Source organism: Lissotriton helveticus, chromosome 9 (assembly GCF_964261635.1).
Source record: "Lissotriton helveticus chromosome 9, aLisHel1.1, whole genome shotgun sequence".
Lineage (NCBI taxonomy): Eukaryota > Metazoa > Chordata > Amphibia > Caudata > Salamandridae > Lissotriton > Lissotriton helveticus.
The window spans coordinates 549,233,591-549,260,794 of NC_136070.1; the positions used below are offsets into that span (position 1 = coordinate 549,233,591).

Genomic DNA, 27,204 nt, shown 5'->3' on the forward strand with positions numbered 1-27,204 from the left:
CAGAAAATCATCCACTAAATTGTTCCTACTATGGGAGTATTTCATGGAGGAAATTCAGCCATGGTAAACTCCACAGGATTTATCATTTTAATGATAAAGTGAAGGACATTTTGTGACAGACAAGTTCTTAAATAAGCCCTTAGACTGTTTTTTGTTTAAATTAATTTTTATTGGTTTCAAATACAGACACAGGCATTACATAGCAATATTGACGCCACCGGTACAAATAACAATTGAACCACGGAGTTCTCTTAGAAGGACAGGGCATATAGGACACAATGGCTGTAGGCTCCTAGTGTTCCTTGCTTATGCTGATTTCCCCGTAAATGGCGTCTAAAAAAAAAGGTCTGCTACCTAGCCTGAATAACAGAGACAAGAACATGAAAAAGACCCCAACCCGCCCCCCACCCCTAGGCCACCCTCCACCCCCACCAGTGTGTCGGTTACTATAAATGCAAGTCATGTTCATCTCAGCGTCCTCACTGTGCACTCTCCTCGGGCACTAAAGGATCATTGGTCTCATCTGTCAGGCGTAATAAGCGGAGATATCTGGTACATGTGATTTCGTTGAACTCTCTAGAGAAGTGTAAGCAATGGTTGCCAAACTGTCCGAAAAGTCGCTACGGTGCATGTAAGTGTGGCCTGAATGCGTTCCATCCCGAAGGTAAACCATAGTTTGTGTAACCATCCTGTGTGTGTGGGTCGGGTAGTTGTCCCCCAGAGGGATAACTTTTAAGATGTGTTGGGAAGCAGCTTGCATAGCCAGACCCATCTGGTGTCCCCTTATGGATTTGAGAGGGAAGGTGAGAGCATTCGGAAGACCAACGATGGTGTAGGCCGGGAATCTCGGGATCTCAGTGTCGAATGTGTTATCTATGTCGTCGAGTACTGCTGCCCAATACCCCTTGACTTCAGCGCAGTCCCATAGGAGATATGTCAGGGTACCTTTTTCTCTGCATCCCCTCCAGCAGAGCGCGCTTCTGGACAGGTTGCCAGTATTGAGCCTCACTGGGGTAAGATGCCAATATGTGGCCAGTTTCACTGCCGTCTCCCTGCCCGCCGCGGAGCGTGCTGTGTGGTTGACCCTGTAGTAGACAGAGCTCCACTCTCGAGATGAGAGAACCCTCCCTAGTTCCTCTTCCCACCGTCTATGCCCCGCTGTATGAGATGTCTCAGACGAAGGTGTTAGCATCTTATATAGGTCTGTGATAAGGCCTCTATCCGACTCCTTCGTGACCAGCCATTTCTCAAATACGGTCATGTGTCTGCCTACTCATGGGACTACGTCCGGTTGTGTGAGCCAATGCCTACGTTGAACGTATTGGAAAAGCTGTGGCGAAGCAATGTCGTACCCTCTGGATAACTCCATGAAGGGGATAAAGCCCTTCAGGTCAAAGAGGTGACCCGCCGATCTGCAAATAGAGCCACGCCATTGAGGAAATGCTCGAGACTCGGTGCCGGGGGGGAAGTCGGGGTTATCCAATATAGGGGTGATTGGTGGGGGAAATGTTGTAAGTGCCCGTCTAACCGCGAACGTGTCTCATACTTTCAGTATAGTGCGGGTGATGGGTGAGCGTTAAAGGTAGCTCGATCTATGGGCGCGGCTGAGGAATGGAATCTTCCACAGAGAAGTTTGGGCCATAGCTCTGTCTTGAAAGAGCCATCTCTTTTCCGATTCTGGCCTGTACCACTCCACCATATAGCGAAGTTGCGCTGCCTGAAAATATTGTTGGAGATTGGAAATCCCCATGCCCCCTTCGCCCATCTCCCGGTAGGCTATTCGTTTGGGTAGGCGCGGTTTCTCCCCTCCCCCCCATATAAAGTGCTGGAGTGCGGTTTGTAAGTGCGCAATGGTCCCGGCTGGAGGGAACAGTGGAATGGTCTGAAAAACATAGAGGATCTTAGGATGGGCCGACATTTTTACCGCTGCAATCCTCCCTAGCCAAGAAAGCGGCTGCTTAGTCCAGCGTGCCAAGTCTGCTTGGATCTGCGCCTTAAGTCTGGCATAGTTAAGCGCGATCGTTCGGTCCGTGGACGGCATAAGGGTGATACCCAAGTATGGGATTTGTGACTGCGTCAGTAAGCCACACCCGTATAACAGAGCGTCCTGGGGGCATCGTGCGTTCTTACCCAAAGGTAGGATCATGGACTTTCCTCTATTCATCCAGAAACCCGATACCTTTCCAAAGGACTCCACCTCATCTAGGAAGGCCGGCACAGAGTTCTCCGGGTGGTCCATGGCCGCCAGGATATCATCAGTGTATAAGCCTATGGCGTGTGGCTCCCCGCCAAACGTTATGCCCCATATGTTTGGGTTGTCCCGCACTTTTTGTGCCAATGGTTCAACATTCAGCGCGAACAGCAGAGGGGAGAGGGGACACCCCTGCCTGGTGGCGCGCTGGATCTCAAAGGGGCTAGAACGTAATCCATTCAATCGGACCCGCGCTCGGGGGTGATGGTAACAGCTTGCCACCCATGCCTGGAAGCTCTCTCCTATTCCAAAGTGCCTCAGCACTTTCTGCATAAATCCCCAATCTACCTGATCAAACGCCTTCTCTGCGTCAATGGCTAGAAGAACCGAGTCAGATTGCTGAAAGTGGGTTTTATCGATCAGATGGAGGAAGCGCTTGGTATTATCGCTATATTGTCTGCCGGGGACGAAACCCGATTGATCCGGCTCTAAGATCCCGGGCAGGCAAGGCCCCAGTCGCGCGGCCAAAACCCCTATGAATAGCTTAAGATCTAGGTTGAGCAAGGAGATTGGTCTAAACGCCGAACATTGCGTGGCGTCCTTGCCCGGTTTGGGTAGTACTATAATCTCTGCTTCCAACATGTCAGACGGGATGGAGCCGGGGCCCTGAAATGAGTTAAAAAGTTTTGTGAGAATCGGGGCAATCAATGGACAGAAAGTGTTATAAAACCCTGCGGAGAAGCCGCCCGGACCCGGCGACTTCAGAGGTTTAAGACGAGAGATGGCCCCGACTACCTCTTCGAGACGGATGGGAGCATCCAGGGCACCCGCTTTCGCTGAGTTCAGCGCTGTAAGGGCTGCGTCTCTCAGGTAGGCCTCTGCCTCCGACTCCACTACGGGGTCTGCCCTATACAGTGAGGCGTAGTAGGTTCTAAATGCCTCCGCTATCTCATCCTCCTCCCGTATGTCGTCCCCGTCCTTTTTACGTAAAGTTAGGATTTTGGAGCGCTGGACTTTTGCTGTTAACGCACTTGCGAGGAGGCGACCAGTCTTGTTCCCTCCTATATAATAAGTATGTTTCAGGCGGAGAGCCGCATATTGAGCCCGATCGGTATCCAGGCCAGCCAATTGGGCCCTGGCCTCCTTTAGCTGCTTCCAGACCCTAGGGGCCCCTGTCCGGCTGTGAACCCGCCCCAACTCTACAACGTGAGCAGCCAGGACCTCTCGCTTCGCTTTGCGTTCCTTAGCCTCCGCCGCTGTCACCACAATAAGTTCACCGCATACCACCGCCTTCAATGCCCCCCATAGCGCCGATACCAGCATCTCGGGACTGTCATTGACTTCTAAGTAATCAGTGATGCACTTAGGAATTTGTTGGGCCACATCCGCACGCTGCAAGAGGGGTTCCCGCAGCCTCCACATCCCCGGGGGCCTCCAAACTGTAGGGACCTTGAGTGTAAGTTCTACGGCACCATGGTCAGAGATGGCCACCGGGGTGATACCCACTGCAACCACCCGGGCTGCCAGCTCCGAGGAGCCTATGAAATGGTTCAGCCGAGCATAGGTGTAGTGAACGTGAGAGTAGAAAGTGTACTGTGACGACTCTGGGTGTTTAGCCCTCCACATGTCCATCAACCCCCTCTGCCGCAGCAAATCTTTACCTGACTCCGAGATAGCCCCGGTGCCACCATACCTTGGTCTGACCTATCTTTTCTTGCCTCCATCACCAAATTGAGGTCGCCCCCCAGAAGCAGAAGGGGGTCAGAAGAGCGCAGCGCTTCAGACAGGGCATTGCGTAGGAAGGGTTCTTGCCCCGTGTTCGGCGCATACAAGGACCCCACTGTCAGTTGCACACCACCCACCGTAATACTATGGGCCAGCAATCTCCCTTTGATCTCCCCCACTTTATCTTTAATTTGGCCGTGAAAATGTTTGGCAACCAGAATCGCCACACCTGCCGTCTTCTCATGTGTGGAGGAAAATAATTGTTGGGGACAAGCCCTGGACCTCATTCTGTGCCAGTCCTTAGAAAGTAAGTGGGTTTCTTGAAGCAGACAAATCGCTGCTCCAGAATTTTCCAAGTAGGATATGACTGCTCTCCGCTTAATGGGGTTGTTGAGGCCTTTTACGTTTAATGTTAAGAGTTTTAGATCAGCTGCAGCCATCCCGAGATCAGTGGAAGGTGTGCGCTATGTGAATCTCGGTGCATTTCAACATGCCACTCGTTCGAACCCTACCCCCGCCAACACACTGGTCCCGCCCCCCCTCCCTTCTCGCCCCCAGATGCCCTGCCCCAACACTCCCCAACTTCCCCCCGCCAGACCCGTCGACCTCCAACCCCCCTTCGAACCCCAACACCTTCCACCCACCTCCCCCCCCTCCCTAACCCCAACCAGTTACTCCGATGTGCAAATCATAGTCCCAGGCCTATCAATACTCAGTTCAGGCCTGTGGTAACGTTACGTGGAGGAGTGTGTGGCAGTGGCGACCTCGTTGGCCCCCCGCCCGTCCCCCCCTCAGACCCGCGTGGTCTCAGTGCAAAGAAAAAAGCCCCCTGTCGATGCTGCATCAGTTTAATGGTGCTGTGTCCTTAGACACTTCCTGGATAGCCTATGTCTGTTCCTGTGCCATTGTCGCTGGGTCTGGTTTAAGATTGGCCTTAGGTGAGCGTCTGCGTCGTACTCGCTGCCATCCATCTTGCGAGGTTCGCGGTGACTTCTCCTGTGAGGGTCGCAAAGATGCCTCCTCCGTCTTTGAGTCCTCGTTGAGGTCGATGCCCAGCAGGGCACATGTGTCTTGTAGTGATCTGAGCTGGTGCAGGGCCCCTTTCCATTTAAAGATTAGCCTGAAGGGGTGGCCCCAGGAATAGGGAATCCCGTTGTCGCGCAAGAACGTCGTGGCTACCCTAAAGGCCTTCTTCTTTTGCAGGATGATAGCCGAAAGGTCTTGGTACAATGCCACTGGGTAGCCTTGAGATTGGAGAGGCTGTTTCTGGCGTGCCTCTCTCAAGATTCTTTCAAGGGAAAGTCAGGTAGGAAGGTCAGAATATCAGGTGGGGGAACAGGTGCTTGGCGCGCCAGGCCCACCCTGTGTGCCCTGTCGATGTGAATTTCAAAGTCATCGGTTTCCCCCAAAATCTCCCGGAACATTCCCTGCAGAGAGTAAGCGACACTATTCCCCTCTGCTTTGGATGGCACGCCTCGGACCCTTATGTTGTTCCTCCGAGAGCGGTTCTCGAGGTCTTCCGCATGCGCCTGAAGATCGATTTGTTGCTCACGGAGGCGAATGACTTCTTGCATCAATTGTTCCATCTCCACGCTCCTAGTCTGTTCCGCTTCCTCCACCGCCGCCACTCGTTCCCCCAAACTGTCCACATCACGGCGCAGTTTACGGTGCTCCCCAGCCATTTCCTGCTTTAGCGTCTGGAAGTCCTCTTGCAAGGAATTAAATCGAGTCTCCAAGAATGATTTAGGGATGGGGGCCCCTCCATCATCCTGCCCTGTGGTGTCTTTCGCCGCTGCTGGGGACGGCGGGCTCTTCTCTCCCTTAGGGGTGCCCTTGACCAGCATGTCCGTTATGGTGCGACCCCCCCCCCTGCATCCTAAAGCGGCCATGGTGCGCCGACTGCTCTAGCCTTGGAGAGCCTTGAAAGCTTGCCCACTCGAATGGAGTCTGCTCTGGTGAATGCGTGCCCACTTGGCGCCCAGGCAACACGGTCTGGGCCCCACACGTCGTCTTCTGCGCCACGCCGGCCAAGTGCCCCGTCTATCGTTGCGCTCTGTTTTCAGTGGGGGGTATGTGCTGCGGGGGACCTGCTCCAAGCACCAGGCTGCGCAGGCTGGGCATCACTCCCACAAAATCCACTTGAGCCAGATCCGGTGCAAGCACTAATGTGTCCCGCCTGGCTCAGTCACCCCGCTGGTAAAGCGCTATGAGCGCCGGACAAGCACCACCATTCCTGTCGCTCCAGTCCTCACCCTCTGGACATGGGCCCCTTCTCGCTGGGCGATCGCGTGTAGTCAGCAGTTCTGCTCTCCAGTCTGTGCCCAAAGATGTCCTCTCTTCCTCGAAGGTCTCGCACCGCCCCTCCTTACCGGCTTCAGTGCCGCAGGCAGACTAGCCTCTGTATGCCCCAGGCGCTTCCCAGCGGGCGTTCCCTCCACCGCCGGCCAGTCTCACCGCGGCTCACCTCGCTGTCAATGTGCTGCTGCCTCCTGACTCATCGTTGGCTTCCTTCCGCAGCTCTGTGTGGGCGGCCCCTGGTGTCTCACCGCAAGGCCCCCCGCTCCGCTGGTCGTAGCTCCAGCGGGCAGGCGCGCGTCCGCTGGATGTAGGCCCCAAATCCCAGGGCTCAATTTTCACACCTCTTGGTTGACGCCTCCGCCGTCCTTGGCTGTGTGCTCCGCAGCTCGCCTCGCTCACCAAGCGCTGTTGTCACGCTCTTCCCCTCCGGCTCCTGTCCTCTGCTCCGGCCGGCGACCTCTCGGCAGGCGTCCTCTTGGTGGGCCACCCCGGCGGGGACTCGTCACGGTTTACTCCGCGATCTCGGCCGCCATTACACCCCAGCAGCAGTCTGGAACCCGCTCCGCGAAGGAAAGGGTATCGCGGAAGGGCGGCTCCGATTTGTCTCCCCGCCAATGGGACGGGCACCAGTTGTCCCCGCGCTGCTGGGCACAGGTCACTCCAGCCTGGGGACTTAAATGCTGATTTAGGGTCACAATGGGTATTCGGGCCGGGGAGCCTCACAAACTAGCGTCCACTCAGGTCGCCATCTTAGCCATGCTCCCCCGCCCTTAGACTGTTTTAAGAGATTATTCACTAGTTTACTAAACCCTGAAATAACCTGCTAAACTCAAAAGAACATGCTAAACTCCAAGATCATTCTAAACTCAACAAGAAAGACTTTGAGGCATCTCGAGATCACAACTGTCCTTAAAATCATACTGTCTCAAGAATTGGAGCTGTATGGGGGAAAACGTGAGATGTCATTCTAGCAAGTAACCACACATCCTGTGCTCTGAAACACAACCTGCTCTCTGAAGCAGCTAAGGGGTATCATGCAGTACACCATGACAACTCTGGTAACACTGACTGATAGGACAGCCTTGGAAGCCCTCTTTGAGTTACATCTACAAATGTAGGAGACAGTGAAGGAGAGTGGGTGTGGAACATCTAGGTTCCCAAACCAAGTCATTTGATAGTGAGGTTTGGCGCTCTTTGCACACCAAACATACCTACCTTTTATTCCCCTTTATTCTATCTGCAGGTGAATATGCTGGGGCTGGCGCATCAAGCGTCCTGTCAGTCTTTGCCGAAGTAGGCTTGGTGAAGAAGGAACTTCTGAAGGACGTGGCAGAGGGCTGCGTGTACCAAGTCAACAACAAGTACGACACACAGTATTCACCACTGCCCCGCTCAAAAATTGTACGAATGGCCGAAGAATGTGTTGGGAAGAAGATTACCTACTCCCTGGCCAGGAACAACTGTGAACACTTTGTTACAGAACTCAGATACGGGGTCAAGAAGAGCAAACAGGTCAGTACTACCCTCATCTGGGTCCAGTTATAGAAGTGGCATGATCTATATACCTCTGCCTAATCCCTAATCCCTGCGTATTACAAGAATGATGAGATTTTAGGGAATAACCTGCAGATTTTTGTGCTTGCCATACCAACAAATGCATGTTCCAGTAAATAAACGAATAGTTTTGAGATGTGATTTAAAAGTAGTTACTGCACATATTTAGGCTATCCTGTTTTAGGTTTAGACTTATAAAAAATTATACACCCCCACGGAAAGGGAAACAGCCTTTATCAGTCTAAAAATATATACACTGATAAACGCTTGCACATCCACAAACTAAACCTTCATTCAAAGGAAGGAAAGTGAGGGAGCATAAGTCATTTGTATTGCTGACTTAAGTGGCCAACACAATGTAACCTTGTTATGGAAGGTAGTAGAAAGAAAGACTAGTCTAGGATTATTCTGCTTGAGTTTTGTTCTTTGTGGATGCTATTAAAATAGTGTGTCTTCCTTTTGTTTCTTTCATTGTGTGTGTTCCGATTAAAGATGCAGGGTTTAGGAGCATATTTTAGGTCTGATCTGATTAGGTTGTACACTTTCAAGAATCTGGCAATATTAAAATCATATTTGATCTGCTGGCAGAGTTCAATGTTTTCACTGATTGGTAAAATCGCTGGCTCATAAGAATCTTGGCCAATTTGCATTATTACATTTTCCCCAAACACAGAATGAGTAGAAACCTATGATCAGCCCCCTTTTCTAAAAATGCAGTACAGATACCAGGTGTACTGCCAAATACCCCAGGCTTTAAACATTCAATGTAAGATGTAGTGACGAGTACCTTTGAAAAGAGTGCTGTCACCATGTACATGGGATAGTGGTGAAAATTAGGGGTGGGCGGAAGTCGCGTAATGGACTTTCGCGGCGAGGCACGAAAATTGAACCAATTTCCGTGCCTCTCGCAAATTTCCGTTACGTGACACCCGCCCGCCTCCCGCCCGCAATATTAAAAATATTAAAGCCTGAAATAAACTTTAAAAGACTTACCTTAACGCTGGAACATCTCTTCCTGTATCGCACCTTCTTCTTGAAACTGTGCATGCGCGGAAGCCTGCGCATGCGCATTCCTTGCCAGGAATGCCTTCTTTGCGGAAGGCGGACGGGCAAATTTGCGCACATTCCGTGGCCGGAACGGAAATGTCCGCCCACCCCTATTGAAAATATGACACACGCCTTTCCACATACTAACAAAATTCCTAGCGGCAAGGTGCCCCATTGTTATGTGTGATACAGTGAGCTAATCCAAGAGTCGCTGGGCCGCTAGCTATGAGTCTCCACACAACAGCAGCACCACCTTAATGCAGTGCAGAAAAGCAGCAGCAAGAATGCTTAAAGCAAGCCTAGAATGAAAAGCTACTAACTAATTTGTCGTAATTCAACATTTTAAAGTTTCACTATGTGCTTTGTGTTGGTGGGGTTGACCCTACAATGACATAACATTCAGTAAGGTAGATTAATGACCCCCAACTGTGTCCACCAATATTTTTATTAAGACATTTGAATATAGCACTCTTACTTTTCAATCCATGATTAGTCCTGTAAACCAAATAGCCCTGACAGAGTAAGGGTGATAGATAATCAGATGTTAGAGAGGGTGATAAGATGAGAGTGGGAGAGTGCAAAACACAGACTTTCTATGCTTAAAACACTTTAACATAGGTCAGTTGGACACATTGCCAATGTGAAGACACCACATACCCTGGATTAATTATCCTCTAAATCAAATATGTGCTTTATAACAATCACTCCAAAACTCGAAATGTGTTGTAAAGACTGAAAAAACACAGTTTTCTCTATTTTGAGCATTAGGCAATTAAATAAACACTGTAAGCACTGATTTCAAAATGTGTTGAACACTCTGAGAAAACAACACTGAAATCCACAAAAAATATAAACACTCAAAACAGGACAGCCTAAACATATTGCAATTAAGTGCTCCCCGTGTAATGAGGGCCTAAGCTTTTATGTAAGATAAGACAATCTCTGTATCACTATTGCCCATCCACAGATCCATACATACATCCATGGATGTGACTGGGTCTATATCCCGGGACCTTGGAATGTGTCAGCATTTAACAGGCACATAGGCTGCATAATGAATCCAATTCCACAGCCAACTTCCAATCAGTTGCTACTATATGTATCTTTGTAGCACTCAGGATTTTCAGGGCATTGATAGAGCATGTAACAGTTGTTAGCTGTGTGTTTTCACCAGAATCTCACAACAATTGGTAAATTGAAGCAAGAAGCAGTGCTTCTATGTAGTGTAGATAATAAAGTAACTCATTACATAAGCTCTGTAAAAAAGCTTGACAGAAAACTGTTTTCTCGCAAACATGCTTCATCACATACCAGCAGATGGTCAAGATTTTTCACAGGCTTATGCCTGCCTCAACATGTTGTTGCTGCTGGGACCAGCCAATCAGGATTGACTAGTGCCCTTTAAATTGGCAAAGCGAAGCATAACAGGAACCCAACAGTCCTGATCTATCTATTCAACCGCTTCATGCCCAACCGAAGTGCCTCTTTAAATACTAATATCTGGAAAATGGCAGAACAGATTTACCCCAAATCTCAAAAGTACTCTTTCAGAGTAAAGTTCACAATTATTGTCAAATTTACTGCAATTCTTTCAGCCATTGTTCTCTATCTAAGTGTAAAGTTTCCTATGGGAATTAACATGGGAAATCACACTTTTATGACCCCCCTTTTTTCTTTATTTTTTTAAACATCTTTTTATTAACAAAATATAGCTTTCCATGTAATGAGACAATACACATAGCAGTGTGTCAGCCGGGTAGTGACAGTACAGTATACAACAAATGTCATACCTTGAGGCCAGTAATAGTCCGAGGTGCTGTCAGAGGACCCTCAACCCCCACCTGGTACCCCCACAACCCTACTTCTCAATCAATTAATAAATCCCCCCTAAAAGCCATCCATGTCCCCCAGACCTTTTCCCATTTACGCGGGCACCCCCTACTCTGGTACACCACATGTTCAGCTCACTGACACCAATCAAGGTCCCTTTCCCATCCTTCTATCGATGGAACCTCGGTGGCCCCCCTGAGTCTAGCAACATTTCGTTTGGCCACCACCCCGGCCAACGCCAGCCAAATTGTAGCCCATTTGGGCCACATTACCTCCCCAGTCACTCCCAGGATAACCCATCTAGAGTCTAATGGGACCTCAGAGCCCACCACCTAAGACATAACCCGCGCGATGGCTTCCCAATACCTCTGTATCAATGGGCATGCCCACAGGATGTGAAAGAACATCCGTGTTTCATTGCAACCCCTCATGCACTTGTCTGACCCGATAAACCCGTTTCGATGCTACACGGTTCTAGGGACATTGGAACGATGGAGAATCCGGAGCTGAACCAGGCAAAACCGTGCCCTGACCGCTCTCTCTCTCGGGCTCTGTTGGGCCTCCGCTCAGTCATCATCTTCAAAGAGCCCAACATCAGATCCCCAGGCCTCACGTAACGGTCCCAACGGATCGGGCGTGTTATTAATTAACTTTTTATATGTAAGGGAGATGGGCTTATCCACCATGGGATCGAGTAGGAGCCTATCTTCTAGCGGAGAATACTCCAGCAACCGCTCCCCCTCTTGGAGATGGCAATGTAAGGCATGCCTGACCTTTAAATATTTTTTAAATTCTCCCTCGCCCATCTGGTATTCCGTCTGCATGGCCAAAAAGTCAAGCATCTCTCCCCGTTCCCAAACCTCCCCCAGCAGTTCTATCCCAATGGAACTCCACCCACGAAGGACCTTTAAGCGTGCAGTCTCCAACAAAAAGTCCCCTTCCCACAGTGGGGTTTGTTCCGTGAGCCTGGCTTCCTACCCCGTCATCTTCGTTGCCTTCCGCCACGTTGCCAGCACCGTATCTTTGTGAGTTGGGATATCCGAGTTGCCCCTCCTCTTCCTGTACAGGGCAGCAAGTAGGTGCCCTTCCCAATGGCCTTACGATCTACCCGATATGCAGGTTCTTTGGTGGGGGAGAAGACCCACCCATTGATATTGACCAGTTGCGTCGCCCAGTAATAATTTCTGAGGTCCGGTACTGCCAACCCTCCCTGATAAACCCCTAGTTGCAATTTGCGTAGGGCGTTTCTGGGGCTCCCTTCCCCCCCCCAGCAACGTGCACTGCTCCGCTTCCACTGCACAGATGAAACTCTCCGGCACCACAATGGGAGTATTCTGGAGCACATACAGCAAACGCGGCCGGGCCATCATCTTAAATAAAACTGCGCGCCCCATGAGTGACACTGGTAGGCCCCGCCAGTGGGAAACATCCTCTCTCAATCTGTCAAGTTGGGCATGAACATTCAGGTGCATAAAATCCGAGTCGGATTTTATAATCCATATGCCGAGGTATTTGAACGAGTCCCTGAATGTCAGATCTGCACAAGCCGATGTCAGCACCGATGCCTCCATGGCGAGTACAAATACCAGGGACTTGTACCAATTGACACGATAGCCGTAATAATTCCCGAAGGTTCTAAGAATATGTATGAGCCCATGTAACATTTGTCTGGGGCGATGCGCATAGAGCAGGACTTCGTCAGCATACAGGGAGATGCGCTCCTCCCAGCCCCCGTATCAATACCTTGCACCATTGGGTCGCTTCGGCCTATGACGCAAGCGGCTCAAGCGCGAGCGCAAACAGAATCGGGGACAACTGACACCACTGTCTAGTTCCTCTAACCAGGCCAAAGACTCGGGACATATTCCCATTCACCCTGTCCCGCGCCCTCGGTGTCGTGTAAAGAAGCTTGACCCAGGCCCGGAAGGTCGGTCCAAAATCAAACTTGGTCAGGACCGCAAAGAGATACTCCCATTCTACACTGTTGAACGCCATGTGAGCGCAAAAGAGACAAAAGTGCTGCCGGCGTACCCGGGTGCTGCGCCCGTGCATTACACCATAGAGGCGTCGTAGATTCAGCCTGGTGCTCCTATGGGCCATGAAACCAGACGGATCCGGGTGGATCAGGGATTGAATGACTGGGCCCAGTCGATTGGCCAGGACCTTTGCCAGCATTTTGGCCTTAAAGTTGAGCAGGAAGATTGGTCTGTCGGAGCTGCACCTCTCCAGTGGCTTACCCTGTTTGTGGATCGCGACAATAGTTGCCGTACGCAAGTCTTCTGGCAGTTGTCCTGTTGCACGCGCTTCATTAACATCTGCAACATGAACAGGGCCACCGTACCTGCCACACATTTGAAGGACTCAGCCGGGAATCTGTTGGGGCCTGACGCCTTACCGGCCTGCAGGTCCTTGTTACCGCTTCGACTCCCTCGACGGTCAGATCTGAGTCCATAGTTTCCCGCTCTTCCTGTCCCAGCGTGGGCAATCTTATGTCTTTGAGGAACTTCCTTATCGTCCCTATCGGTTTGTGACCGGTAGATCCCCTCATGGTACTGTGCAAAGGCCTCTGCGATCTCTTTACCCCCCTGCCTCATTGTGCCATCAAGGGACTGAATGTCAGAGACCCAGTTCCTACTTTTGTCCCTCCTCTCAAGCCATGCAATCATCTTGTTCGCTTTGTCCCCAGATCATATATACGCCGTTGCATCGCTAAAGCATGGGCGCACACCTGGTTCTCTCCCAAGTCCCTGCGTTCCCTCTGTTTAAGCCGGAGTGCCTGTAACCACCGCTCCTCAGGCCCGAGTTCCCGTTTCTGTCCGCCACCAGCAAGAGTATTTCACGTTCTAAATTATCGCATTGCGCCCGCTTCTCCTTGCGTCGGACCCCCACCTCCGCCTGGACAAAGTCCATGGACACCGCCTTATAGGCCTCCCATAGTACACAGTAGGACTGCACGGTCCTAACGTTCTCAGTAAAATATTGCTCCATGTGCTCTTGGTACCTCTCTTGGAACTCCTGGTCCCTGAAGATGTAGGGATCCAAACGCGGGGGAATGGTCCATTCTCTCTCAGGGCCCCATAAGCAGGTCTCCACCAGTCAATGATCCGAAATACTCCTGGCTCTTTGGCAGCTATCTCTAAACAAACCAGCTGAGGCTGCATGCGTAAAAATGTAGTCTAGGCGAGAGCCTCTACCATGAGCTGCAGAAATGTGGGTGTACGGTCGTGTATCCTGATTATGTGCTCTTCAGAAATTCACTAACCCCATCACAGTCACAAAAGCTGTCAAAGGTTGCGCGCCCTGGGTTCTATGCAATGTGGTGTACCTGTCAAGCTCCTGTGACAGTCTCATTCATGTCCCCCATGATTCGGATCCCAGATGGCATATTGAGCAGGAGCTTTCCGAAGTTGGGAAATGTCGGCCAATGCATTTGTGGCGGAATATACACAGATCCGATGTTCAGGGCGAATCCCTCCCATGTTCCAGTCAGCGCCACCTACCAACCCAGGGGATCGCAACATGTCTGTCGCACTATCAAAGGGAGGGAGCTTTTGGACAGAATCGCCACCCCCCTGGTACCAGAGGAAAAGCCAGCATGGGCCAGCAGAGTGTAACCAAACCAGTTCAAGGCCAAGTACTTGTTACCCTTCAGTTGTGTCTCCTGAAGGAGCACTATGTCTGGGGAGTGTCTGTGGAGGTATTGAAGGACCATGGTACGCCTAATCTTGTCCCCTAAACCATTCACATTCCACGACAGTACCTTGATACGCTTAGCCCTCTGTGCAGCCATCCCAAAAAAACGTTCTCATCCCACTCACGCCCACCCACTACCCTCGCTGCCCACGAATACCCTGTCCACATGTACAGCTAATGGAAAGCGATAAGTACTGTCACAAGAAACAAGAAATCCCGTGAACAAACATCTACCCCAAACCCCTCTGTCCTGAATCCCAAAACGAAAAAGGGGGTTGTCGAGCCTCGCTCACCCATATGTCCGCCAGGCCCCATTCCAGCCCGAACCCAAAAGGTCCGCAGTTGAAGTGAGTCATTATGGCTCGGGGATCAGATACCACCCCACTTTACCAAGACCATCCTCTACCCTCCCCCAAACTATACATTACGTGCTGCCGTCCAGAGTTCAAACCCCACAGTCCGGATGGAGCCCCTCTCATCCGATAGCCTCTGATTCTGCCAGGTCAGATATCTGGAGCGTCGGATACGTTGACTGCGTCTGTCCAACCTGCTACAGCCACTCGAGGAACCTGGCGAGTTGTCGTGGGGTCCTGTCCAGCCTCCTGCTCTCCGTCCGCTGTCGTTCTGTGACCGTGACTCATCGAGCCAGGCCAGGACCTCAGTTGGAGTCGTGAAGAACTAGGATTTCCCTTCGTTGATGACCTTCAATTTTTCTGGAAAGAACATCATATATTTGATGCCTCTGTCCCGTAGGGTTTGTTTCACAGCGTCAAAGGTTTGTCTCTCCTGTTATACCTTGAGGGTCCGGGAAGAACCACACCACCGCATTCTCAAATGGCAGGTATCTGAGCTGGCGAGCCGCTTGTAGGATGGCATCTCGATCACGGTAATTAAGTATCCTGTCGACCCCCTTTTTTCTTGACCCTTGCGTGATGCATCAGCTCAAAGCTTTCCATTGAGGACCTGAGGTCACTAGGCCAAGTAGCCCATGGATGTGGCCAGACAACACCCCTGCGAATGGCCTTCAGGCCTGTGGCCACCCTGCTGTGGGTAGTCACCCCCTTCCCTGCTATGCACAGCTTTTGCCTGTACACAGCTGGGAGTTGGCCAGAGGGTTTGACCTCCGGCTAGGTTCTCCACCCAACCCCCAGTGGCCAACCAATGTACATTTTGTTTTTTATTATTTTCCGTGTACTGCGATACTGCCATGGTACCCAAGCTTCTCACCTGTGGTACTAAAACACTGTGCGATCTTCTTCTTGAGAGCTTCCACAGTACCACAGTAACATAGGGGTGAACCTTGAGTGGCAGCTCCCACTGGAGTACCGCAGTACCTCATGAGAGGGTTGCACTGCGTCCCACAGGCCTACCACAGGACTTCTTTGGAAAGTTACACTGGGTCCAGATGGAGTACCTCAGTACCTCCCGGTAGGATTTTTTTTTTTTGCCCCTCTGGCGGTCCTTCTCAGTCTTGCCCACTAGGGCCAATGGGCCAGAGTGTCTCTACCCTGCCCCCTTTTACTATTTTTCAGGACTAGGAGACCGGGGGGCAGATTTAGAAGCCCCATGCGCCGCCGCATTACATTACGTCTCGTGACGCACCGGTGGCGCAGCCTGACAAGGGATATTTACAAGCACAGGTAAAGTCACCCTGCATGACTTAACCTGTGCTTGTAAATATTGCCCCTGTTCATGCAACACTTTCCGTGTTAGGGGCGGGACATGGGTGTTGCTGTGGGTGTTCCCACGCAACACCCATGTTCACTGATGCATTTCCAGATTTACGAGAAATCGTAAACCTGGAAATGCATCAGTTTGCTGCGCCACCATAGGGGTGGCGTAGCCAAGCGAAATGAGGAGAAATGTTTTCATTTCTCCTCGTTTTTTTCCTCTTTCAATGCGTGCTGCATTCTACAGCACGCATTGAAAGAGGAAAATGCCTGCAGTGATTGCTTTTGTGCAGGAAGGGGCCCCTTCCTTCACAAAAGCAATCTCCCCATGGCGCAGGCAGCTGTTTCTGCGCCAGCGCAGGGGAGAGCACAGGAATGCGACATATCATTGTAGATATGTCGCATTCCTGTGCTCTGAAAGTGCCGCAGCGTGGCGCAGCCAAAGGGCTTATGGTGCCGCGCTGCGGCACTTTCTTGTAGATCTACCCCTAGGTCCCCAAAGCCTTGAATGGCAGCCGCAACATTTTCTTCATTGTTGGGGGCAACCTGTCAGAATGTTCTGGACCCGGAGAAGTCCCATGGATGCAAAATAGCCAATGGGAGAAAAAGCGCCCTCTGCCAATGAAGAGAACTACCGCAGGACCAATGATCCAAATATATCCAACTTTCTAACCCCATCAAGCACACCTGGAACAAACAGCTCAAAAACAGCTGAACATAGTGCAAACTTTTTGCCAAATTTGGTCTAATTCTGTTTTGCATTTTTTTCTGTATGAGAGAGCAAAGTTTCCTATGGGAATTAACGTGGGAAATCAATATTTTTGAACCCCAGCCCTTTCTTGGCCCCAGCTTGATTGTTTGGCGCAACACTTTCCAGGAAGGAGCTGAGATGGATCTATCAACGTTTTTTGGAAAGTAGCTTGCAGATGCATCAAACTGCTCCAAAGTGTATTAGTAAAACAAAAAAAGCTCTTCCTATTTTTGTTTGAAAATAATTAAATACAACTTTTAATAAAAATCTTAAATGTATTAAATCTACTTGAACAAATAAGTGTATTCAAATTTAATAAATATAAAAATGATAGTGAACTTGGATTTTGTTAAATAATTTTAAATAGTACTAATTCTAAATGTAATATTTTTTATTTACTTCGGTATTAAACATTTAATTTCATGAGTTATTTTAGATTGTTATATTTTAATTTTACATTGAAAAAAATAAAAATGTAGTAATGTTTTAAAATAATGATGATTAAACTGTATTATTTGTCCCTGTACTTTATCACAGGGACCTCTCCATCCCGATGTCAAAGGCCTCCGCCAATGTCTGAAAAGTTACTAATAGTAACTTTACACTAGCAATCTTGTTCTAGCAGGCTACACTCTTCTGTTTTGAGGGGGTGTAGACATGTAAGTCTAAACCTACTAGTGAATTGGGCAGTCCGTAGTTTAATGATGACAGAGACTACTCCATCTCCGTCATGGTCAAACTCCTCTGAGGATCAGGCGGAGTAAAGGCCATAGGAGGTTTGGCTATATGTCCATCCACCTAATTTAGATAAGCAGACATACAGCCGTTGTTCAATGCCTGTCACCGCCAGGAAAAACCTGGTGGTAAGGGACACTGAAAAGTGCTAAATGCCCCCTCGGTTTGGGAGTAAACGCCCTTAGTGAGGAGAGCATTAAAAAAAAAACACTTTGGGATTTCTTTTTGAAAAAAAAAACGGTATGTTTGACATACAGCTCTTTTGTATTGAGTCATCCGTCAAAATTACAAAGCATTAGCAGCAATTGCTGTGATGGCGGTTCCTGTCAAAGATTGAAATGCCTGCTGGGCCAGTCGACATTTCAAAAGTTGGCGGTGGCATTTCCATGTAAGGATCCTACACACTTTATTCCAAGAAATATCCACCCCTTATGAAAAAAACAAAAGCAGAATTAAAAGGTACTAATAATGGTTTAACCTTGACTTGGTTAACAAGAAAAGGGCTGGACACAATCTCTTTCAAGTCTGCCTGCCTTGATCAGAGCAAGACAAAACAATTTGCAAGATCTCACTATGGGCTATCTAAGGTTTTTGAAACTTTACCAGTCTCCAGAGATTATAGAGCGTACTAATAAACTAATACACCAATAAATGGAAATTGTTCAGGATGCATTATCTGTTATCCATCTGCACAAGAAGTGACATAACTGAAGTTCCCATCATCCATCTGCGCAGCAAGTGACACAATTTTTCCCCCCTATCAGAACCTACTTAATGATAGCCACAGCATGGACGAGCCTCTGTAGCCCCCAAAGGCTAGCCCATCTGTGCCCATCCGTGCCAGGACCATGCCCTGCACAGGGAGATCTGGTGTTTTTGCTGCTACACCACTGTGACCTTCTGCACCCTCAAACCTGGCCAATGCTCCACAGTCTGCTGTCTTGGCACACCACACACCACAGAGGGAGAGTTCTACTGTACTTCCTGGAAGTTTTCAAGGATTTACCCACACGCAACACACACCACACCTGCACCGAGAGCACCCAGCACCCTAATCTCTCACACTCACAAGTCCTGCAACCACCCACACAACACTCTGCACTTACATGCATGCTCCTGAATACCCGCTCACTCACCAAACATGCCACAGAGATCTGTGACCTGCTGCACAACAGCGCCCCGGACCTACTTTTCCTTATGGAAGCCACGCAAAACCCCCAACAGCACCTGACATCGCCACAGCCATCCTTCCTGACTGCAAGATTGCCAGACAAGACAGATTCACAAGCCTGGAAGTGGATTCACCATCATCCACAAGAATGCCATCAGCTGCACCACCTCCACGGGCATGTCATCCTCCAACATAGAAAACCTCCTATTCAAGCTCCACTTGACAGCCAACTTCACCGTAAGCAGCACTCTCATCTACAGCAGGCTGGGACTAACTTCACCGATATCATCATGAACTTCTAAGGTCTATTTTTTTGGCAGTATGTTCCTTGAGGGTGATGTCGGTGTCCATGGGGAATGCAAGCATCTTGGAATTTGGTGAAAGTTGAGATTTGAAGCCATTACGTTTCATGTCATTCAGTCAAATTTGTAATGCTTCTTGTTTTTTGTTCTCTGCAAATAATTGGAATTCAGTCTTGGTTGGATTGAGTTTAATAATGCCCTGGAAATCAAGCCATCATCGCGAGCTTGATTTCCAAGGCATTGTTAAACTCAATCCAACCAAGACTGAGTTCCTGTTATTTGCAGAGAACAAAAAACAAGAAGCACTACAAATTTGGCTCAATGACATGAAAAGTGATGGCTTCAAATCTCAACTTTTACCAAATTCCAAGATACTTCCAAGATACAATCCAAGATACTTGGATTCCCCATGGACACCAACATCACCCTCAAGGAACATACTGACAGAGAGACTTTCAAGAAGAATTGTATATCCTTAGCATATTGGTGAATCTTGATGTTATTATCTGTGAATAGACCATCAGGTGACCCCATACAGGGGTTGAAGATGAAAGGAGACCGCATGGAAATCCGAGGGACTTGGTGATAGGAATATTTTTTGACTTGGAGGTGCCCAGGGGAACAAACTGGTGTTGGGTGGAAAGGTAGGAGGAGAATCAGTGAATCAGTAAAGGATACTGCTGGCGCATTCCATTTGAGGCTCATGGGCAGATTTGAGGGTGGACTGCTCCTCAAACGCATACCACAAAACTTGTACCATTATTGTGAAGCTCTTTCGATCTTCTCTGAATCAAAAATAATGCAAACATTATCTCCACTGTCCTTTTCAATTAAAAAACAATAAAAACTGGTCCATGGGAGACACAAAAAAAACAAATTGGGATGGTGCTGAAGTAATTACCTGTGCTGAGAGCATTCCATCCATTATTTTTCATTGTGTCCATAGAAGTACAACGGGTTTTCCCATGCATGGGCCCAATGCTCACGCACCACTGGAACCAAGCTCCAACCAACTGAGCAGGCCCTACTAGACTGAAACCTGTCTTGGGTTTCTTGTGTTACGGGTTAAAGAGAACCTGACTTGGCAGTTTGGGCTGGACTGTCCTTTTTGTAGCAAGATGACGGCTAATTTACATATGGCTGGGTCTATTCAGAATAGGCATGTGGGCAAGAAAGGTTGGATTGGGGTGCAGCCTGAGTAATTACCATTGGGTGAGATTAATTCAAGCATCCCATCGATCACTTTTTCGTATTTTCTTTGAGTTATAACGTGACATGGGATATTGCACCTCCTGATATTGGACTGATATTTTTCCTCATTTGTTGGTGGGAGGGCAAATTCCGTTGAAGGAGATATATTCATATGATCACAGTTTTTCATGTGTTGAGTCAGCATTTCCCCTTCCACTCACACTTTAGTTTTCTTAAAACCTAGACCTTCAGGCAAGGTTTCAGCAGCCCTCATCTCAGTGAATTGAACACCCTGGTAATGCACTTTGTTTTAGATGATACCCAAGTTGTGAAGGGCTGGGGTAAGGGTAATGTATTAAGAGTTTTTGTTTTTGTCAGTCTATATGGCGCTCCCTGATTAGTGAATTTAATAAAAAGTTTTGAAACTAGAAAAAATCAGCCGATGACCAAAGCTATCAAGTTTATTCCTATCCTATCACAAAACTCATGAAAATCATAGAAAAGTGAATTCATCTCGGTTTAAGGATTATTTGGAAATAGCTTTACTGGTGAATTTCAATCAGGTTGTCGCTTTGGGCACAGCACTAAATCATTTATGGTGGCAGTAGTAAATACCAGTATTACCAACACGTCAACGTAGGACAAGGGTCTAAGGGAATGTTTACCGACCAAGAAACCAGATTCAATCCCCAACTCAACTAATGAAAATACACAGAAATCTGGTGGTCTACACAAATATATTCTCTTTCTATCCTATATTTGTGTAGACCACCAGATTTCTGTGTATTTTGAGTAGTAAATGCCACCCAATGTCTTTGATAAAATTGACAGTTGCCACTTAATGCTTTTAGAGTTATAACCATTCTTTGATATGGTGGATCACAAACTTTTCTTCTGCACCCCTCAAAGATATGCTCAGAATTAATAATTCTGTACTACACTGATTTCAGTCCTATCTTTCTAATAGATGTTGAAGTGTGACTCTCCAAACTCACCCACGTAACTAGTGATGCCCTTGGGTCTAAATACTGGTACCCTATTGTTTAATATTTATGCTGAACCTCTTGGGTCCCCCCATATTAACCTAAGGATTTGGGGTCATCTCTATGCAGGTGGTACCCGTTGATACCTTAAAGAGACTGCACTATCTGACTGCTTAATCCTGTTCATCTGCTTAACTGGCAGATCATTACTGGTAGAAAAATAGATACTTAAAATTAAATGATGTATAAACAGAGTTTATTCTCCTCTCACCAAACCTTGATTGTTCTAAATGAAAACTGGATAAAAAATGTAATCCAGATTTGTGTGCAGGTGGACATTCAGTATCTTGATGATAGAACCTACTCTGGCTCCATTTCTGAGATAGCGTTCGGACAACCCGAGTGAGTTTGGTCTGTCCGAGCTTTGGCGATTCAACCGCCCACCCGATTTAGAGCCATCTTTTACTGTCCATCACCACTGGGTAAAATCTGGCAGCGAGCGACAAAGAAAATGTTTAAATGAGCCCCCCTCCCCGACGGCATGGGAAACAAATCCCACGATGTGGGGGTTGTCAGTTTTAAAAAGAAAAATCTTAAAAGTTTGAACGCCCGTGAATTTTACATTACTATTCCACAGATTTTTAACACATTAACAGGAACCGCTGTGACAGCGGTTCCTTCCATTGAGATAGCAGCTGGACAGCGGGCATCTCTAAATGCCGAGGAGAGAGACCCCATGAAGGTGGTGAAGTATTTTAGTTTGTCGCCCACAGGGAGTACAAACTGTGCTCTGCGCTCTAAATCGGGCTCAAAGATTTAAAGGCCATATCAAATGTCTAGCTGTGGGGGCATCTTTCTTCCTCAGATTATGAGTGTGCAGAGTACTGGAGCATTAATGTTAGAGTTGGCTCTGTGAGGGCCTTAGGTGATGTTAGATTGAGGTGACCTGTACTAGGAAACATTGAGAGCCTGATTTCGCATCCAGAAAAAACTACATGATTGTAGCAACACGGGGTCAAAAGAATGGTGTCAAGGGGAATGGCTAACAGAGATGTGATGACGTCAAGGGAAACTAAATGAATCCAGCCATCGCTTATTTTATGCCTGGGTTAGAACATGGCTGTGATGTGGTTCCAAATCGCTGAATATACGTTTTCTTTTCAGGTGGAAGATGCAGTTACTGCCGGTGGCTGGGCCATTGTGGCTGCTGGCGTCGCTGCCCTGGGACTGGCAGCATTCGTGGGACATAGAAACAGACGGCAGAACCAGTAGCAAGTCCTTCTCGAAGCTGAACATCAGAAGAGAAAATGGCGTCTTCAGCATGCAGCCAGTCAACACCCCGGAATACTTTCTTCCGCTGGCACGACGTTGTTCCCACCTGGCCCACCCTTAAATAAATGTGCATGACTTCACACCTACAGTGTCTTTACAGTCTGTGGCTGCATATTGGTGGGAGATTGACTGGCAATCGTGATATGTCCAGACGCCCTGCCTATTCCTCTGTTTGCCTCTTTCTTCTTATCCTCTTTCTCCCAGAGAGGAGCTGGACGTGGGCTAAAGATCACCATATGGTGTGTCAGTTAGCTAATATAATGATTACGTTTTTTTACAAGTTATTGTATGGTACCACTATCTGTACTGCATACACCATCTACTGAAATGGCCCCTTCACTCTTGTGGACTGCCCTGGTTTGCACGACAGCAGTTGTTTGCCTCTCCTTACACACCTGGGCGGTGTAATTGTGCACGTGCTTTAACGGTCGGTCTATGCGACTTCAGGGTCAGTCAGAAGCAAAAGGTCCTACCCAGTTGGTGCGTGTGAATATGAATGTGTAAAACATGCTCTCAATAGTAAGGTAGTGAGGTGTAGAAAGCTTGTGTTAATAGTGACGCAGTGGCTTTTGTCCTGTGGTGGTTGTGTGCATACAGCAGGGCATAGTGATGAGCATACTCTAATTTACAGAGTCCCGCATACCATGAGCACCTGTTTCGAATTCAAATACAAATAACCTCCAGGGAGTGTGCAAACAGGGCTACTCTAGCATCTGATGCCATCTAGTGGTATAGCCATGTTAGCTACCTCATCATTAATAAACAGGACAGACATACTTCAAAATCTATAAATAATACATTTTGCCGTTTGAGCAGTGCCTTGAAAAAGTATTCGTCCTGAGGAATAATAAATTAATTGCTCCATCCCCACACCCCCGCACTCTTCTCCTTCGGAAGTCCTGGCTTGGTGAGAGAAGTACGTTTCCGGGCAGGAAATGTGCAAGGTTGGTGGCAATGGGAGGGTAGGGTACTGTCAGTGTTCTATTAAACTGCCACATTGTCAGTGGGGTGATGTTTTGTGGTGTGATGGCTGCGTAGGAAGCAAGATGAATTACATGTTTCAGTAGCATCTGCAGTAGGCTGGTGCACAGAGCCTTCTGTACAGTGGAAAGGCAGTCCGGCTGAATTTACTGCTGTTATAGAGCAACAACTTGCCATCTAATTCCCCCCTGACACTTGGCTAGTTGCATGAGAGTGTGGTGCGCACTTGTCTACGACATTGTTGGTTGAGACATGATAATGATTAGTTTAAGTGCATTAAAGCTTAGCTGGTTGGTACATTAAAACTATTGTTAATCAAGTGACAGTGGAAGTTTTCTCCTCAAGTTTTTAACACAGCAAGGACCCTCCACCAAAGCAAATGGCTAAATGTAGGCATTCCTTTCAAATGGGACCAGTGTTGCAAGTGGACAAATGTGCTCTGCTAAAATCTTCAGGGGTTGATGGGATTGATGTAAACAGGTTTAATGGATAACGGTGCCGGGCAGATATTAGACTGCAAGTGTGGCCTATACTTAAAGAACTCCTCATTTAATTTCTGCCAGACACTTACACAGAGCTGGTATGTTTAATATAATAGTACCACTTTTTGCCTTCACCGCTCTTGTTATCTGAACCTGTTTTTGTTGGCTTTTAGGACTCGGTGCACTTTAACACTGCTAACCAGTGCTAAAGTGCTTGTGCTTTCCTTAAAACACGGTCTAATTGGCTTGCACCAACCTGGCACATTTAATTTACGTGTAAGTCCCTAGTACAGGGGTATTACATGTGCCAGAAGGCGCATAAAGGGCTTCCAGGGCTCCTGCAGCGTGGGAGCTCACTTAACTGCTGTTTCCCTGCCGTGGAGGGAGCAAGACTACACCTCCCAGCCTCCATAGCGGCCCAACGATGCACCGCACACGCCAGGAGGCTACCCCCCCTTTAACATCTGGAACTTTGAAGGCCCCTCTCATGTGGTGAGTCCTTTCTACTCCCCTTTGCGCTATCATTTCTATTGGCCAGCCTTTGCCCCTGTTGCTCTCACTGGTTGATCATAGGCCTGGGACTATCTTTTACTCTTCAGTAGCCCTCAGCAGCAGGAAGTGGGGTTACATTTGTAGCAGCCTTTGCCAGGCCCAGGGCGGTGCTGGGTCGAGTATCTCTTTTATATTTTATTTTCCCTCCACCTTCCCTAAACTGAAGCTATTTTCAGGCTGAGCATTAGATATCTGACATTCTGTTGTGGCTGGACTTTTCATGTCATCGTGTCCCCTTCCCTGACAGCAATTCAAAGAGAGCTTGAGACTTTGACATTAACGCTTGTACCTAAGCATTTACTTTGTTCTTTCTGAGCTGCTTAAATTGTAGCAACTTGAACCACTTGTGAGGCTTTGTAGCTAACAACTGACTGTCATCCAGGTTTACCCATATATTTGCTAACTTTATTGCTCCCGTAACTGCGTACACGGATGTATGACGTTACAACGCATACTTTTACAACGCCTACCTTTACATCGCAAGTTTTACAACGCATACCATTACAACGCATAGTGCTTTTAGGCGCTGGATAGTGAATAGTTTAATTTACTATTCCAACTCCAGTCCCCGTGGATAGTAGGGAAGGTGTTGGATAGACGGCTCCGGCGGCAGGTCAGCCCAGCACCATGTGACTCTGGGCAATAGCTCGCTTAATCTTCCCGACGGCCCCCAGCGCCTAGAGACCCTTACGGGTGATTGTGCGCTTTACAAATGTGGACTTTACTTTACTTTACTTTACATTAAACCTATTCCCTATCCTAGAGCGCCCCCCAGCGCAATGCGTTGTAATGGTTTGCGTTGTAAAAGTTGCGTCGTAAAGGCACTCACTGCGCGGTAAAAGTTGCGTTGTAAAGGATGTTTACCTGCTTACACATAGGGCGTTCGTCCTGGGTAAAAGAAAACTGTCCACCTGTGAAAGAGGGGGCGGGTCAGATGGGTCCTGTTCTAAGCCGAGCAGAAGCAAGCTGACTTGCAAGACCGCACCTAACAACTGCGTCCTTGATCTCATCGATGATCTAATAGTAGAATGTCAGGGTATTTTAACTTCTGATAACAGTAAGATCCCTATTGAACATTCTCCTCTCTCTGCTGAGCCTCCCCCCCTGTCCCAAATCCAATCCCATAAAGCATATTCCCATAATGTTCACCAAGCGTAATACATGGAGTAATAAATCTGTGCTCCCATGTACCGCTGCCACCATACATTCCTCTGAAAGCAGTGGTAACATGGAGGAAGGCACACTTCCACTTCCCACCTCAGTTGAAGCAAAGTCTTTAGTAGGGACTGACACCGACTCCATTACTATCATTGTGTTGTGTTGTATATTTGTGCTTCTCTTAACATGGCCACCTGTGGTCATTAGGCCTTCCTTTGTGTTCTCATCACTTCAGCCTCTCAGAATACCTGTGAGTGTTCTAACTTGTACTAGGGTGTTCCACTCTTGTCAGTTGATGGTCTGGTCAGCTGGCGAAGTGTGCACTCAGCTGTGCTCTTAAATAAAACTACTTGTAAGTTAAATGGAAGTGTCCTGCAGCTACTTACAACAATTTGGCGATGATTTGGCTGACCAGACCAGAGAGGGAACATCTCCTGCACAGCCTTGAGCAACACCTCGCACCAAGAACCCACGGCGGTCCACCCATCTGCTGCCAGTAACGTGAGCATAAGAAACAAGAGAACTGGAAAAAACAAAGAAAAAGAAAAGAAGAAGCAAGTACCTCATACGTCACTCGCCCCAACCATGAGAAAATTGCGGGTCTGTGCATGTGCCTTCTGCTTGCGCCACTTATACAAGCACAGTGTGTTGTGTGGAAGCTGTATCTCCTAGTAGCCTTCGCTGTTGATCCCGCTCCCTATTAGGGTTCAGGCAAAGAAAATAGAAGAAACTGATTGCAGGCACCCCTGATGTCACTCTCCATAACCGTGAGCCACTCTCAAGGTGCACGCGTTCCTCCCTGCATGTGCCACTCCCGCACGCCCGAGCGTTGCTAGGAAGCGGCGTTACCATGGAGCAGCTTCTCGACGCAGAGTAAGGCGGCCATCTAGTTGTCGATTTCACACGCTGCTGCACTTCGTGAATAAAATGAGCTGCCGGGCCCGAAAACAGACCGTAAAGCCGGATTGTGGACTGCAGGCATGGAATGACAGATCGGGGATGCATGTAGGAGTCTAACCTGCTCTTGGATACTCAGTTAGCCAGAGTCTGATAATCTGAGTCACGGGCTGAGTTGAAGGATTGTTTTAAGCAATGACACGTCAGTCAGTATTCTATGCACCCTACACTTAGTGCATTCCCACTATGCCAAGCCAGATCAGATTTGTATCATTACCCCCAAGAAGGACAGCGGTCTTACCTGGTGCAGTACATGCAATTTAGTGGGTCGGAGAGCCCATGATACCAAAATGGCTACTGAGAGCCTAACTAGAACCAGGACAGAGAACATAGAACTGGGACTGAAAGTCCAGAACCGGGAAAGCAAAGATGTGGGGGAGAGAGCCCAGAACTGGGAACTGTAAACCCAGAAGCGGGTCAATGAACTTAGGACAAGGACCTTCAAAGGTTCCAGAACCGGCAAGGGACAAAGGTCTCAGAACCACGATGGAGAGCCGGGCAGAGAGCCCACAACAGGGGCAACGGTCCCAGAACCAGTACCAAGAGGGGGCCAAGGTCACAGAACCATGATGGAGAGCCGGGACAGAGAACCCACAACGGG

At 48.4% G+C, this 27,204-nt stretch overlaps 1 protein-coding gene and 1 long non-coding RNA gene across 3 annotated transcripts in view; one reads left to right on the forward strand and one right to left on the reverse strand.

Annotated features, from left to right (window-relative positions):
- LOC144781537 (phospholipase A and acyltransferase 3-like) overlaps nt 1-22,555 on the forward strand; it is a 90,461-nt gene extending 67,906 nt beyond the window's left edge. For both annotated transcript variants that reach the window (XM_078660444.1, XM_078660443.1), the window contains exons 4-5: nt 7,458-7,726; nt 22,306-22,555. In XM_078660444.1, coding sequence (XP_078516570.1) covers nt 7,458-7,726; nt 22,306-22,413 — 377 coding nt within the window. In that variant the 3' untranslated portion in view covers nt 22,414-22,555. The remainder of the gene's footprint in view (nt 1-7,457; nt 7,727-22,305) is intronic.
- LOC144781539 (uncharacterized) lies at nt 22,450-26,231 on the reverse strand. The gene is made up of 2 exons (XR_013601007.1): nt 25,224-26,231; nt 22,450-25,089 (listed from the first exon to the last, which is right to left on the reverse strand). It is a non-coding gene; the product is annotated as an uncharacterized LOC144781539 (long non-coding RNA).
- Between the last annotated feature and the right edge of the window lie 973 nt (nt 26,232-27,204).